Here is a 17,193-nt window from a genome sequence, read left to right on the forward strand (position 1 = left end):
TGGATTGACAGACAGACGTCGACTCACCTATCTGCTCCTGTGTGCGTGATCGCGGTGGCTGACGCTGTACGTCGGCCTGCGCCTGCTGCTGTTGCTGTTCCTGGAGACTCTGACTGTCCACAGAGATTCCGCTGTCACTGTGGAGCTTCTCCCCCTCCGGCGTCACGGTCTGGTTGTTTGTCGCCGCCGCTGCCGCAGCAGCGCGGTTGTTGGCCGCCTGCTTGTTCTGCTTGCAGCTGTTCCATCTGTGGACAGTAGAGGTAGTCGCTCAGTCTGACCTAGCTGTACTGTAGTTTTAAACACAAACATTGGCTTTAACCCATAATTTCAAACCCTAGCCATTAGATTACCAACCCAACAACAATATGAAACCTATTTTGAGACCATAACCCTCAATTGAAAAACAAACTTAACTGCTTGAAATTTAGTTTAGAAGTCCAATACTGGCTTGAATCCCTACTTTGAGAACCGTGCAAAAATTTTAAGCCTTAACCATGTTTCAAAACCACAACCCTATCTTGAAACCATACTGTAAAAATGAAACCCTTCTTTGAAACCGTAACCCCAGGCTTACTTGAAATTAAAATTGGCCTCAAAAAATGTTTTGAAACCCTAACCATAATTCCAAACACTAATCTGGTTTCAAACGTTAATTTCAAAATATATCTTGAAAAATTAACTCTGGCAGGTATTCCTTGTTTGAAACCCAAACGTCTTCTTCAAACACTACTTTCAAACCCGAACTAGAGGACAGTGAGACCTTGGTTGACAAATTTGAATTCATTTGACGACCGTTCATGACAACAAAAAGTTTGCGAATCAGAGCCATTTTTCCCATTAAAATGAAGGGAAAGGAATGCATCTGTTCCAGCTTGAGACCAAGCCGCCATGCACGTCGCTGTTGAATGGGTCCAGATGACAAACCTGCAGCAATATTTTGGTCAGAAACCAACTTTTCATTTTGTAACCAACGTTCTTCTGTATTGTCTAATTAAAGTCTACAAAAGTACAACCTGGTAACGATCTGCTTACATACCTGCTTCCCCTAGTTATCATCGCCAAGACAACCATGACAATTTTCCTTCACCATGTTTTCTTATTCTGCCATAAAACAGGACATTCTGTCGCTGATTGTTATTACAGCAACAATTATGATGTTTACATTTGATGGTCATGTTATACGGCTATGCCTGAAGCCATTTATTTTTGCTTTGGCTTGTTTACACTGAAAAAAAAAAAACCTGTGTGTGTGGTTCTGGCTTAATGTGATAATTTAAACATTTACTGTATGTGTATGTGTGCGTGTGTTCACATCTGCTCTCTTTACGAGGCCTCTGCTGTAAAATTAACACACGCAAACATCTGATTTCATTGCTAGTAAATATGTCGACTGTCCTTATCCTTCTTGAGGAATATGTGCAAATGTGTGCGTTGGTGTTTGTGTGTGTGTGTATCCCCCTATCCCCACCCTAACCTCATAAAAGTTGCACTTGAGTTTCCCCCCGGTTGGTGCTTTTCAAATAATCAATGTGGGTAAAGGGCCTGTGGATGTGTGTGAGTGACCCCTATAATGTATTTTTGCGCTGAGTGTTTTTGTTTTTCTTCTGAAAAGGTTGTTAGTGTTAGTAGGTCACAGCCTCCAGCCCGAGGACGCATTAGTCACCCTCAAACCTCTATTTTCACTTCTTCTATGGCACGTGCTCATTCTTAGTCTTCACTTTTCTGTGTTATTCGTAGCCGTAGTTTGAAACTGCAATTGAAAACCCAACACTTGACTTCAAACCCTAAACTTTGTTTATCCTTAACCCTGACTTAAAACACAAATTTAAAAATCTAAGGCTCCTAAATTAAAGCCTGTTTTAAACCCTAATCGAGGCTTAAATCCGAAAATACAAACCTTGTTTTGAAATCTTATCCACTCTAATGCACTGTGTTTTTGCTGGTTTGAAAAGATGTTAGTGTTTAGTTGTTGTTTTTTAAATCTCTGTTCCTCTTGGGCTTTGGTTTTGGTGTACAACTGACCTCTTAAAAGCGATGTACGCCACCAGGCCCACAACCACGGCGGCCAGGATGGAGCAGTAGATGGGGATGAGGTTCTCGTTGAAGCCGTGGCCCAGGAAGCGTGGCGAGCCAGCGCCGGGCGTGGTTGTCTCGCCGCCAAGCCCCGGGCCCTCGGAACCATCGGGGAGGAAGTAGTTGGTGAAGGCGGGCGACGTCGGGTCCGTCTCGGAGGAGACGGACGGGAAGTAGGTGGGCAGCAGGGGATCTGAGAGAGGGAAGAGCGCAGCGAGGAGATTTTCAGTGGACATTTTTCACATTAGAGGCATGTGGGCCGGCGCTAAACAATTGTAGCAGTTGTGATTCGATTGTTGAATTCCTCGATATAATATATTTTTGGACTACTGTAAATCTTTGATGGATATCCATCAGTGGTAGTTTTACATTTTAAAAAAGCATAATTTGTTAGCATTATGTAATGCACCATTGTTAGTAAGTTAGACTGTTAAAATACCCCCCCCCCCCCCAAAAAAAAAAAAAGAAAAAAAAAAAGTTAGCGGGATTATGCTTATAAAAGGATTATGTACTTACATTAAATGTCGTCAAATAAAAAAAAAAAAAAAAAGTTAAGTCTTCATACAACGACTCAGTTACTTTTACAGTTTGTTACTTTTGCGTAAAAACTACTAGTAGGAGTACTTAAAAAAAAATACATACTAATTGTTCATTTTCAAAAATTACATTCCACATATAAAAAAGTAAAATCCCTAAAAAATTAGTGAGCAGGATTATGGAAAAAATGACTGTGAGCATTATATATTATAAAAGAGCAATTTGTTAGCAGGATTGTATAATGAGTAATTGTAATGTTACCAAAAAGTACATTACAGTAGTTTTATGTAAAAACAACTTTTAGCAGGCAGGACTTATTTATTTATTATGTATTTATTCATTTAACATTCAGAAACACCATTAGGTAGTCATTTAATCAATGGTGCTATCAGAACATCATTCTAACCAGCAAACAAACGTTTTCCCAAGTTAATAAATGTGTTCCCATCGGAACTTGTGTCAATACTTTTTGATACTTTGTGAGGCAGTATTGCCTTCTACCCCAAATAAACAGCATACCCGCAAACTCTGCCTGATAACAAGTGACTGTGTGTTCAATAATGGCTGCAATCAAAATGCTCTTGCGATTAGATCGTTTTTTTGTTTTGGTTTTTTTTGTAGCCCATTTTTGTCACAGCTGTTTTTGAGTTCTGCTTGTGATGTTGCACAATGGAAATGTTTCTCAGCAATCCCTTTCAGTCACTATACCCCACTCCCCACCAACCAGCCCCTGCCGTATGGAATGGATCCATAGATGAGGACGGGTGGTTGGCTTGAGGAGGGCATGAGTTTGGCCGAGGGAATGTCTGGTTCCTGTCATCCATTTTTTTTCCTCAACTAATGATTGGTTGTAGTTTCCATGTTCCCAAAGCACAATGAGCGCTCCAGGCGTCGGCCATTAAAGTCCAGTGCGGTGAAGCTGTCAGGCCTGCTCCCGATTCCTTCCCCCTCAGGGCTCTGGCCTGCCAAAACCCTCCAGTGTGAAGCGGTTGGAGAGGAGGCGGGGGACTGCTCCTCATTAGCTCCGAGCTGGAGCAGGAGGGATTAACCCTGTGAAACCTCCCAAGAGTTCTTCAAAGCCAAAGACGGCAACACTACGACTGCACTTTTAACAACGTAAAATATTTTGTGGTTTGGATCGATTACAGAAGACTCTCAACAAATTTACATCTCAATTTCCTACATTTATCCTAAGACTTCTGCAGCTTCCAGATTACAATCCTGATGAAACGTTTAAATCACGTCTTAAGACACATTTTTATACTCTTGCATTTGGCTGAGTGTTAGGGGTGCCGTTTGGATGCTATTTTACGGGTTCTACACTGGCTGATCGTGATGAGATCCGGGGTGGACCATTACCTTGAAGTTGCTGTTATGGAGATAGCTACACCGATTGTCCAGGCTGGTTTTGGATGATGACCCACTTCCCTGACGATGTCTTCTTGCAGTGCTTCAACTTCCTCAATGGACTTTTTACTATTCTAAGTAATAATGTTTAGCATCATAGCTCGCGGGGGGCGGTGTTCGCGGGGGGGTTGGCGGTGGTCGGGGGGGTGGCGGCTTGTTTGGGGGGTGGGGGTGGAGGTATGGGTGGGTGGGGGATTGGGTGTTGGGGGTCGGGGTGTGTTCGGGGGTTTGAGGGCCGGGGGTGGCGGGGCCTGGGTTGTGGCGGGTGGCGGGTTTGGGTGGGGTGCGGGGGGGGTCGTGGGGGGATGGGGGCTGGGGACCGGTGGGGCGCTGTGGGGACCCGCCGGGCCTCGTTCTGCGGCCTTGGGCTCGGGGGTGTGGGCCGGGGCTGGGGCGGGGTGTTCCGGGCGTCCGGGGGGCGGTGCTCGCTTTGCTGGACCGCGGTTGACGGCTTCTTTCTTTGGTGGTGGTCCTTATGCATGCCAGATCCGTCGCACCAGCATCTACTGAAACTCAAACAGAAGTAGCCTCTCCCTCCCACAGCCCCTTGAATCAGTGGGTGCTGGGTCTGTGGATCTCACTTTGCTTCATCTATCCTTCCCTCCTTCCTCTCTTTAGTTTTTCCTCTGGTCACTTGAGATCTCAATTTATTGGAAGTTTGAGGTTTCTGGGGTTGGCATAAGACTCTGGTTTTGTAACCACGCAGGAGGGGTTTGGTTGGTGCTGGATTTCACTTTGATGGATTGGATGTACTGGCTTCTATGGATCTCACTCTGCCTTATCGATCCTTCCCTCCTTCCTCTCTTTAGTTTTTCCTCTGGTCTCTTGAGATCTCGCTAAATTTGCTGGAATTTAGAGGCTTCCGGGGTTGGCGTCAGACTTTGATTTTGTAATCATGGGGAAGGCAGGAAGTGTTTGGTCGGTGCTGGATTTCACTTTGATTTATCTTTCTTTTCTCTTTATTTTTTTCTGACCTTTTCTCTGGTCTCCTGACCATTTAAACTTCACGACTCTGGCAAGATTCTGAAGTACCTGGTTAAGGCGAAGGGTAATGGGATATTTATAAGGCTTTAGGTGAATTAATGAGTATAAATTTATACGTATTTGCACGCACACGCACGCACGCACGCACGCACGCAAACGCACGCACGCACACACACACACACAAAAAAAAAAAGACCAATGATGATAAGACGTTGAATCGGTAAGACTACCGAATGAACAATTCTGAGCTCTTAAAAGAAAAAAAAAAGAAAAAAAGAAAAAAAAAAGATTAAAAGACTAGCTACTTACATGGAAAAACAGAAGGATCCTTAACTACATCCTCCCACAGACCCACATCGAGATGCAAATTTATTAACGTGTTTTTTGTTTGTTTGTTTTTGCACAAAACTCAGTTTGTAGGATTAGATTGAAACACTAGCTAGTTTTGTGGGAAAACAATTCTACTTAATTAGCTATTTAAAACTCCATTATGTACAGTACTTATGTACTGTAAATAAACTGCTAAAATGCTGTTTTAGGATTAGGATTAGGATCAGGTAATAAAAAACATTAGTTAGCTACTAAATTACACAGTCTTAGATTTAAAAGAAACAGCTAGATAACGTTAACGGAAGTTAGTTTGTTTTACATAAAAGCTGGAATTTTTTATTTTTTTTTATATTTTTATTTATTTTTTTATTATTTTTTTTTTTTTAGCTAGCATTCATCCACGATTATTATGGGGATCGTGGTTTGTTTTGTTAAAAAAAAAGTAATAAATTAATGCCACTTGTTTTTACATTTACTATTTATTTGTTAGTAACCGGAATTATGTTTGAAAAAAAATAAAAATAAATAATAATAATAATAATAATAATAATAATAATAATAATAATAATCCGTCTTCTTGACTGCTTATTCCTCACAAGGGTCGCGGGGGGTGCTGGAGCCTATCCCAGCTGGCTTTGGGCAGTAGGCAGGGGACACCCTGGACTGGTTGCCAGCCAATCGCAGGGCACACAGAGACGAACAACCATCCACACTCGCATGCACACCGAGGGACAATTCGGAGCGCCCAATTAACCTGCCACGCATGTCTTTGGAATGTGGGAAGAGACCGGAGTACCCGGAGAAGAAAATAATAATAAAAATAATATTGTTTTTAACATAAAAATGAATTGGTTAATGTCACAGAAAAGGTACATTACGTATCATGGTTTTGACTTGTAAGTGTCATGTCTGGGTTAAGTTTGAGTTCATGACCTGTTAAGTTGGGAGGTCAAGTGTCTGTTTTGAACTGATGTAACCGTGATATAACCATCTAGATTCAACTGGTTTTAGGCTCTATGATGTTTGTCAAGGATCTTTTATGCAATATGATGTTTGTTGTCGTCGGGAACAATCTGTAATTACTGCGTTAACAGCCAATCAGAGCATTCCAGGTCAGTACTAGTACTCACATGTCTAGCCACAACCAATGAGATTGATTGACTGTCTATTTAAGGGTCTGAGAATCGTGTGTGTTTTGCCGGATTATTGTCCACCTGCCCTGTGTACTCCGTCTCTGAGTTTCTGCCTCTCGATGTGAATAAATAGATACAATCTTATTTGTGTCTGCGCCTTTGGGATCCAACCCTTCAGCACACAACAGTAAGTGAGTTATCAGGATAAAATAAAACACTACAGTCAGTTGTATGGACAAACAATTTGTTAGTTAATTACTACTTAAATATAATTAGTTTAATTAGCTTTATGTTTCAAAAAATATTAGTATATTAGCCGGATTAAATTTATATTACAACTTATTTTATATAAAAACTGCATAACAAACGTTTTTCGGGGGGTTTATAGGATGGTGTAAAAAAAAAAAAAAAAAAAGTTATAGTTTTATATAAAAAGAGTTGTTTTTTGTGCTCACTGTATTTTGCTATTCTCACAGCATTCAATTGAGTGTAATGATGACAGTGGCTCTGCTTTCCAACTTGCAAAAGGCAATTATACTGTTATGGGTGAGAAAAAAAGGTAGCTCGGTCGGTCGGATGGTCGGTACTATGTTAAACACTAGACAGGAAAGTTTGTGAGCAGGATTACGTAAAAGTATTTATACTCAGCTGCACAAAGAGTGGCCCGGCTCAAGGGTAGAGGGGTCGTCTCCCATCCGTGAAGTTGTGGGTTTGATCCTTACCCCTGGTGACCATGTCGAAGTGTCCTTGAGCAAGACACGGAACCCTGATTTGGTCCAAATGGACCTGGCAGCGCCTTGCATGGCAGCAACTGACCACTGGCTTCAATTGTAAAGCATTTTGGGCACCATATGGTGTCGTTAAAGTGCCATATAAAAAGCAGCCCATTTAGTTAAGATACTGTTAGTTACTTTAATGTACAGTAAATATGATTGATAGATATCAGGATGATGTAAACAGCATGAGTGTTAGCGTAATGTCATCCCTATTTCCTCTCTTCACCTCCTCCAGGGTGCTGTCAGTTTGTGTGCAACTTCCTCGTGTGTCACTTGCTGAGCACACAAAAAAATACACTGCATATGCGCCCCCTTAAGCGCCCTGTGATGTGGTCCCAAACATGTCATCTGTGTCCTCTTCTGTTTCCACTTTGGAATTGAGTTGCTGCATTGCTTACACAAGAACGCCACCTCTGGCTGCCCGCTGGGGGCGCCTGCGAGCAGCAGTCCGGTACTGCGTATCAAGAAAAGAAAAAACGCCCTCGCTGGTGGTTGATGACAGGGCATTCCTGCCTGCCTGCCGGATCGTTTTACAGAACGGGTCGAAAATATCCTTCGTAGATAGTGAGGCATCATGCACGTGTCTATTTAAAGCTATTGATTGGCCCAGAAAAAAAAAAAAAACAGTCGGTGTGCTTTTCACGACCTTTCTGCCACGCGTCGTCAGGTTTCCTGCTCTCGGCCCGTGCATCATCCCGCTAATGTGCGGCCAGCTAATGCTATTAGCGCAGTAACACAAGCTGGCAAATAGAATAAAGTGAAGGTGTGTTAACAGTGAACACTGGTAATGTATTTCTGCATCCGTGCATGATGTGCACGCTTGAATTCATACCTCAAGAAAGTCTTGATGGATTCCAATCCTCACTGGAAATAAATCCGACTTATTGCTTGCAATGCGGACCCAACTGTGACAGCGGTTTTACAGGGACCGAAGGGCCCGTATCCCGACATGAGATGGGCGGTGGTGACCCAGTAAATTCTGGTGCAAATCGTAATTGGCCAACTTTACTTTGATGGGTAAAACATGGCTGCATACCTCAGGGGGTCTACAACGCAAGCTCGTCTATTCATTAGGAGTTTGCTGGCTCGTGAAACAGCCCAGCGAGACGCTTTTATGAGCAGGGTGTGGACCAGGGAAGGTCTTGTGCGGAGCTCCACGTCAGGTCGCACAATGACGTCTTTATCAGCACAAGGAGAACACTCGCCCCTCTGTGGCGGCGACGCCTCGCCCGGCGCATCCCCATTTCCTTTCCAGAGGAAGCGTGATGGACAGAGGAAGGGAGTGTTGATGAACAGAGAAGCTGCTGTCCAGGTTCCCAATTAGCTGAGGACGCTCAGTGGGCGCCGGCCAAGAAGGGGAAAGTGAGATGAAGGGTATGGAGGAGCACAGCACCTGCCGGCTGTGAGACTACATCAATGCCAATGATTCTTAGAAATGACGCTAATTCTATGGTTTCTGGTCATTGCGTAATCACAGAAAGGCATATTGCTCAAATAATGACAGGTCTAGAAAGCCCGCATCACTGGCTTTAATTTGATGTGTCCTGTGAATCGTGTTGTTGGTTGCAAATCATTTTTTAGGTGCCTGAGCACTTGGGTTGTAAAAGCACTCATCATAATTCCTTCAACAAACGATCAGCCTGTTTGAGTCTTGAACATGCATGATAACTCATCCAGTAGCAAAGCCTTTCAAAGTTAGAATCAAATCTGAGCCACATTAAATTTGATTAAATGACATGAAATTGATTAGGCATGTCAATCATGGCGGGACGTACAAATTTCTCAATGGCTCATGCCAGGATTTAAAAAAAGAAGTGAGCCATTTTTGTTTGAAGCAGCCGTTTTGGATGGAATTCAGAGCCATGATTGACTCCTACCAATAAATTCACACGAATGAGCCACCGTCTTAACCAGCTATCCTAGATAGGTGGGCAATATTTAAATATGAAACTCTATGCCACGTAATATTTGTGTCAAAGTTTAAAGATGATCTATCCTTAAAAATGACACTAAATCCTTAATGGTCTTGCAACATGACAAACAACTCCATCATGTTACATAAAACAAAATTATGTCATCATGCGAGTGCACATTTACAAAATAAGATTTAGAAAGTCTTTGTTGTGGACTATAATTTGACATGCAACTGGATGTGGTTTCTCACTAATACATTTTTACTTTATCACTTATCAACTTTGACCTGAAGTGATCTCCATACTGTCCGAATCAATCTGCACCAAAAAATAAACCCGAAGGAGTCAAGAAGCGAGCACTTCTTTCGGATGTCAATGTTGCAAATGATGTGATGTGATCGATGCAAGCTGTAATGTGTCCAAAAGGAAAAAATGAATAAAACAAAAACAAAAAAAAACATAACGGAATAGCGGCATAGCTCCGTGTTGCGCTCTCAAGTTCATATTGCTGCCGCTTCCTCCGTCACCACATGCAGTAATTGGTTCACAGCTTTTGCCATTGGTGCACTTTGTATGTATATTTGTTCCTTTAATGGATAGCTACGGTTGAAATAATACATTTGGGAGTATTTGGAGCATAGTTGAATCCCTCAAAAAGCTTCACAGGAACGCTTGCGCCTTAATTTCATTGGGTGGTCAACTTTGCCTTGCTATCTGTATGCTACGCTAGCATCCATAAGAGATCATATTTCATACTACAAACCACAAGCCCTCGAGAAATTCAAAACAAAATTTCTGACATGTTCACGATTGTCTTAAAAGACTATTGGGGTTAGGCTGTGTTTCATTGTAATGTGGAAATGTAAGAACTGTGCTTGAGAAAACAGAAAAACTAATAACAGCAAAGATTCTTCTGATATCTCCTCATGAATTCTTAATACGATTTCTGTGTTGAGGACAGCTGTTGTCAAGTCAGATCTTCAAATGGCAGGAAGTGAAAGTCTTTAGCGTGCGTGAAAGAGGTCAAAGATGAGAGTACACATGAATGTGTTGCTCTCCCACTAAGAAGAAGAGCTCAGTGGAAGTTGTAAATTAATTCGAGCCCACGGGGCATCAAATCCAACATGATCACAGGGCTTCAAAGTGGACACGCTCAAGTTCAGAGACACGACAATGATGAAATAGCAAAAATCTCCTGATTAAAACAATTGTCTCTGGGAAGCCTTCAGAGCTTTGATGTGGATATAAATCCGTTTTTGTTTTTTGTTTTTGTTTTTTTCTTCCTTTAACTTGAATGCTTTGTGTCCGAAATGGCGCTCGTAAATTAGGCCAATGTCTTTTTTAGTAGGTCATTCACAATGGCTGAATTGAAAAGCAAACTGGGCAGCACGGTGCTTGAAAGTGCTTTACTGTTTCTGGTCAAAGGAGAAGTGTTAGGAGATGGTCTCAAAGAATCTCCAGCTGGTCCAAAATGCTGTTGCTTGAGTGCTGACTAGAACGAGAAGATGATCTTTCTCCAGTGTTTGTCCCCCTGTACATTTTTTTTTTACTTTAAAATCTTCTGCTCAGGGCAGAATAGTGTGGTGCCTGTAACTACCAAGTGTGCCTCACAGTTTAAGGTTCTACTTCTATTAGGTTCATTGAAGTCTATAATAGTGTGAGTGTTACTTTGCTACAACTTGGAATTTAAAATCCTTCTCCTCAGGGAAGTACAGTGGAAGACGCCCTCACAGTCAAAGTTTTGAGGTTGTTTGAGTCTCAGTTGTGCTGCTCAAGTACTGACTAGATCTAGAAGACCATATGTCATCTGTGCTGCAGAGTTCCATCATGTCTAAAACTTGCTTCCCTTTGGGAGCATGGTTCGTTTTTTTTCCCCTCCCTCTTCCAAGCATCTTCCGTTCTCATACGAACTTGGGCCGCTGACAAGCGAATACCGTCCTGTCTCTTTCTGTTGGTCATTGTTTTTCATGTTCCATGGACTCGTTGTGCCCGTTTAGTCAATTCTGTACTCTATACATTGGGTATGTACAATAACAATAAAGATCCATAGATCCTTTCATCCCATTCGTTCACACTGCACTCCCTTAAGTCTCATGAAATTTTAAAGAAAATTTGACACCAGATTTGTGACACCTTTTTAGCTGGCTCAAATTGCTGTCATATTTCTCCAGGATGGCATCATTGCTAGCTGCTCCTTGTGTCCATAAGCTAACATCCCATGTTGCCCATATAAGGACAAGAGACTACAGAAAGCTGAAGAAGGACTATTAGATTTAGTTGTCTCAAAATCATGTGGAAACTTGGGTGCAGGACTCCTTCGCAGTCTTTTCAGGATCTGTGTTTGAATCTCTGGTTAATCTGCTTGAGCGCTGACTCGAACTGCAAGCGCGCGACACAAAGCTACTTACTGTGGCAGACTGAGTCGCTGACAGGCGTGCAGAGCGCCAGCTGGATCTCGGTCTCGTCATCGCAGATGGTGCAGGGCAGGCAAGGATCCAGCGAGCTGTCACGGTCCGAGAAGGTAAAATCCACGCACTCCTCACACACCGTGTCGTGGTCGTGCTCGCAGTGGGCGAACACGCCCTGGCCGGCCGGGCACACCGTGCACGGCTCGCAGCGTCCCGGCAATTCATCGAAATAGAAATTGTAGCGACACACGCAGATGGCATCGTTGGAGTCGGTGCACGGGGTCTCCATGCGCATCAGGCCCGTGCACTGGGTGCACACGTGGCACTCCTCGGTGTGGCTGTAGTTCTCGGAGAAGGTTTCGCCTGGAGACGAGAATGTAGGACACAGGAGCATGAAGATAAGCATGAAATTCTGTGACCATGAAAGACAATATCAGGAAAATGAATCAGAGCAATTTGTGATTTCAAACATTTTGTAGAAATTCAGATTAACTTCATTTTAACTTTAAAAAACAATTTGTGAAATAATGACATTTTTGAGGGATCTTTTATCTGCTCAGTTGCCTTTAAATAAGCTGATTTTTACCCAATAATTTATATACTATATTTGAATTACCAAAATAGAATCTAAAATTGATATTTTGATACAATAGTGACATTTTTTTGTCATCTCATTTCTTCACTCTATTTTAATAGTTTTTTTTATTTTCAGTTTTTCCACTTAAAAACTCAGCATGTCACAATTCATTTGATATTTTTGTTGTTATTGTGACAGTTAGTTTAGCTAGCTGGACAGTTTAGTTTAAGAATTACTACATTTTGTCTAATTGTTGAATTTTGTTGCATGTATTTATTTATTTATGTATTTATTTATTTATTTGTTGTTGCCAACAAATCATTTATTCAAAATAATACATCATGAAATTTGACAATTTAGTTGGAAAACAAAAACACCTTTATTTATTATTTATTTATTGGCTAACTAATAGTAGCTCATTTTTCTCTTTGTTTTTTTGTTTTGTTTTTTTCAGTGGTTGTATGGAGGAGAGAGGGTACAACAACCCATCCATCCATCCATTTTCTTGACCGCTTATTCCTCACAAGGGTTGCGGGGGGTGCTGGAGCCTATCTCAGCTGGCTCTGGGCAGTAGGTAGGGGACACCCTGGACCGGTTGCCAGCCAATCGCAGGGTACAACAGGTGCCGGGGGGTGCAATCAGGCTTCAGTACAGTACGGAAGAAAGTGTGAGAGCGCCCTTGCAAAAATATATGGCACCTGTCCGTTTTTGCTGGTTAAATGCTGCTCATCTTCCTGCAGTGGTGTAAATCACGGGCGGGCTGAGCTGACGGGCTTGTAACAGAAGTAACAACATGATGTGTGAATGTGTCAGACTGCACATGCGAGTGTCATGTTGATTAACAGCGGTTTAAAGGGCTGTGAATCCACTACCGTACCCTCATCACCTAGCTATGTTGTAACACATGTTGCAAATTGATCCAAGGCTGGCACCGCAAACACCTTGTGAACAGTGCTGATGTTCAAAAGAACTATTCTTTTCTTTTTTTAGTACCAGCATTTTACAGGCTCAGGTCAGGGGAGAAAGGGGGGGGAATTCAAGAATTTTTGACCGGGAATAATCAGAGGCAAGGTGGTCCGCCAAGCTCTATTACAGAAGTGTTGTTTAGAAAGGACCACACATTCTCATGTTGACAAATGAACTAAGCACTGGAATGTTACGTATTCGGATTAGGATGGCAGGGGTTTTCGCTAACCGGACCCCCTTCTGCGCTGCTGCCTTTAAATCATGTTGGAGTGCCATTAGTGTCATCAATAATGCAACATTGATGAGTCTCACAATTTGGTCGTCTAAGCTTTTAAGCCGCCGCTTTGCAAAAACGATCCAAAGTTTGTCATTTTAAATACTCTTCAGTCTAAAAATTGGGTGCGCAACCTCCGGTCCACCTGAGCTATCAATCTGGCCTGCTTCGGCGTTTTCATGACAATCAGTGAAACTGATATCGGGTGCATGTTTTGTGTCACTTTCTGGTGGTGCGGTAAGCAAACCAATTCCTTTTTGCAATATTTGGTGAATCTTTGAGTAGGCTAACAATGGACCCTTAATGTAGGGATTCACAAAGTGGTGTGTGCGTCCTATAGGTGGCGTGCCCAAAATTAAATCAATTCAGTCAAACTTGAAAGTAGTATTGTCGTTTAACTTTTTAAAACCAAGACCAAAGAACTAAAGAAGTCTTTCCCTGAAAAAGAGTCTAAATGGAATTTCTCATCCAAGAATGGACTAACAGGGACTCCCAAAGTGTAGTGTGCACGCTTCTGGAGAAAAGGGGGTCCAGTACCGTGTCATAATGTTGAAAGGCGTGTGTGGCTTATAAAGTTTAGACAATAGACCTAAAGAAAACACTGGGAGTATAAAGAGAATTTCCTGTGCAGGAATGGGAAAGATAGGGTGCGCCAACTCATTGCATCGGGATCTCGAAAGGTGTGTCTTTGGGGAAGGCCGGGATTAGAAGAACTAAACATTGGATCGCTTCCACCTAAATTGCAGTAGGAAGTGGTGGGAAGAAGAGTGTATTGGGAATTTCCCATGTCTCCTCAACCTTCGCGCTTCCAGTCTTGAATCCGGGTCCAATTGGCTCTTAATTGCTACGCTGATCTGTCAGTTTTTGCGGAGGGTCCGGGTGCTGCGGCTCGAGACGGAAGATAAAGCAGGAGAAAGCTGATTAATATTTCAACAGTGCTGACGCTGCCACTCGACTTGAAGGGGGGGCGGCGGTCATGTGGGGGACGGGTGTCTAGTGGGGGTTACACCAGGAGGAAGTGGGAATGAAATGGCGCTGCGGTAACTAAAGATTGGCCGCCAAACAGGAAATTTTGCACTTTGCAGTTCATCAATGATTCAGTCAAGCACTTCAGCCGCACGCGCAGGTGAATTGCGCCATTCTGTGGCATTCCCGTGGGCTTCAGCCACATTAAGACTTTCACTCGCCACGTGCCGCAGAAAATTGGAAGTAACCTCTCAGGGGGTGCGTGCGCATAAGTACAGCTCAGCTGAGAATAATTGTTCCTGATAAGCTTGTGAAAGCGTTTAATTAGCGGCAGTCGGAAAGCAAGCTGCAGTCATGTAACAGTATGCATGATGAATGAGCAGATTGGGCCCTCAGGTGCTCCGTTTTCTAATTCTGTGAACCTTTACATTCTCACAAAGTTCTCTGTAGAACATCATTTAAATGAAAAATATACCTATTTACCTATTTCTGTAACGCACGCCCAAACACCCAGCTGCTTTTAAAAACGTATAAATACGTTCTATTTTACATGTATCAAGTGTCCCAAAGACATATTTATACGTTATATTTTTTTTTTATGCTAGAGCATACAGAAGGCTTTGATGCAGCCTCTCAACTGCAGAGAATGTGTGGGAAAAAAAAATGGTAGTAATCAGTGATCACACCCGTCACCATGGGCGGGCCATAGGGGGCCGTGCCCGCCCACCAAGATGATTGTGCCCGCCCAGTTGAGGCATGGATCTCTAAAATGGTTCTCCTTTTTTTATTATTATATTTTTCCATTCATTCGGTTTAGTACTCTTATATCCGAGTGTCAGTAAACGCAACACAGGTCTTGCGGTGTCGGAGGTATGTTACGTTTGTGTTGGCTGCTTCAGTTCATTGCTTCTCATGCTCGCCTCTCGCCGAATTGTTCTTGTTTTTGGCGTCGGCTACGGCCAACGGTGGCCGTTTGTACAAGTAACGTTTAGTAACGTTTTCTGGCGGCATTCTTGCAAGATGTCACAATATGAAGAAATAGTGGTATGGTCTTATCTGCAACAGCCATCACAGTCGTACTGAAAATAATGCTAGGTATGCCTTACGCTGACTTATACGTATACGTGACAAATATGTCAATGTTGGCGTTCAATGCAAGAGTCATGTACATTTGTAGAAGTGAAGCTGCATGTTTCTGAGGACGCTGGTGCACAAGACAAGTGAGGAGGGACATACTACAAACTTCTTTCGTGTCGGCAACTAAAGAGTCACTTGGAAAAAAAAGAAAAAACTATACGGGACCCACATATCGTTTTGGCAGCTACAATGAGGTAGGATTTTGCTTTCCTTTTTTCTTTGTAATTCTGCTGCAGACACCGTTCAAACAGATGGCCCGTACGAAGCAACATCCGCCCTATTGGATGTGCCAATTGTATTTGCCATTACATCGGCAAAAATAGTAAGATTGACTTTGAATGGGATAATATAATCAAAGATAATAATAATTCCTTATTAATCCAATGAGTTGTGGCTTGATGATACATCTCCAAGGAGAAACAGAAGGAGGCATCTTTACAAATAGCTTCACTTTGCCTCATCCAATATGGCTGCGGCGTCAACGTACTCACGACGCCACTGCAGTCTACTTGATGTGTGTGTACTGTAAATGCGGTCTATGATAATACTGTCAGCGGGCGCCATTCAATGGATAGATGCACGACAGTGCTACATAAATTTATCCAAATATATTGGGCAAGTTAATGCTGTCAGTATGGTATTCACAATAATTGGGCCCGCCCATGCATTTCATGTGCCCCCCTTAAGCCTGGGCTCTGGTGACGGGTCTGGTAGAATTTATTACAAAAACGGCCAGCAAGTGGCAGCAGAGTATAATAGATCAACCAAGGCCATGATGAAAACAGCCCGTTTCCTCACTGTGAGGTAGATGCGACGGACTTTCGGGTTTCCCACATCAACGCTGTTTCCGGCCACTGCTGGCCGCGTTCCAACACTCACACTCCCAACCCTGTGCCTGCCAACTGCGCACTCCTGCCGATGGGCTGGAGCAAGCAGGGTGTCTCAGCTCTCTGAAATGCATCAGACAAACGAGACACACTACACACTCGCACCCGTCGACGGTAACGCGCAACGGAGGGGCACAAAGGCAGAAGCGCAAGTACTGGGAAGCACCAGCCCACACGTCGCAAACCTGAACCGGAAAAATAGCTGGTGTGAAAACCCATAAGTCGGAAGTCCCGCCTCTAGAAATATACTTTTCGTGATGAAAGAAGAGACTCTAATCTTTCTTTTGGTAGGATCCATGTTTTCATAGCAATAGAATACAATATTCTGTGGGCCTTGCAAAATCAGTCAAAATCCAGTAAAACAGTCGGGAGCGAAGGAGTTTGCCTCCGTGAAAATGGCTGGGAGTGAATGAGTTTTTAATGTGCCATATTAGCAAAGTAGTAGCTAGCGTTGGCCACTGGCTGATTGTTGGCCAGCTCCACGGTAAACAGCAATGTGATGGAAGACTACAATAGAAGTCTCTTGAGACTCTTTGATACTAGAAACTTACATCTCCACATCACATCACACTATTTGCCGTCAGCAAGGGGCTTGGTGTTTGAATTCCATTTCAGAGCATTACAGAAAGAGTGGGAAAATACATGGATACTGGATAGGCTTGAATAGGTGCTTATCAACAAATAGTCTGAGTCAGTTGAGTTCATCAAGCCTCAATAGCGAGGGTCATTGTTCATAATAAGCTTGGTGAATGATGCTGTTTAATTAGCAGTGGGTTGATCGTGCAAAGCTGCATTCATGTAACAGTATGCATGATGAATGAGCAG

The 17,193-nt window shown here is 42.9% G+C and overlaps 1 protein-coding gene across 1 annotated transcript in view; it reads right to left on the reverse strand.

The window, feature by feature from the left end:
* The window catches only part of ngfra (nerve growth factor receptor a (TNFR superfamily, member 16)), a 40,402-nt gene that overhangs the window by 17,564 nt on the left and 5,645 nt on the right, over positions 1–17,193 (reverse strand). Inside the window, exons 3-5 of the mRNA XM_077494343.1 lie at positions 11,562–11,924; positions 2,023–2,266; positions 28–245 (exon numbers count right to left, since the gene is read on the reverse strand). Coding sequence (XP_077350469.1) covers positions 28–245; positions 2,023–2,266; positions 11,562–11,924 — 825 coding nt within the window. The remainder of the gene's footprint in view (positions 1–27; positions 246–2,022; positions 2,267–11,561; positions 11,925–17,193) is intronic.

This window comes from Festucalex cinctus, chromosome 1 (genome assembly GCF_051991245.1).
Source record: "Festucalex cinctus isolate MCC-2025b chromosome 1, RoL_Fcin_1.0, whole genome shotgun sequence".
Classification (NCBI taxonomy): Eukaryota; Metazoa; Chordata; class Actinopteri; order Syngnathiformes; family Syngnathidae; genus Festucalex; species Festucalex cinctus.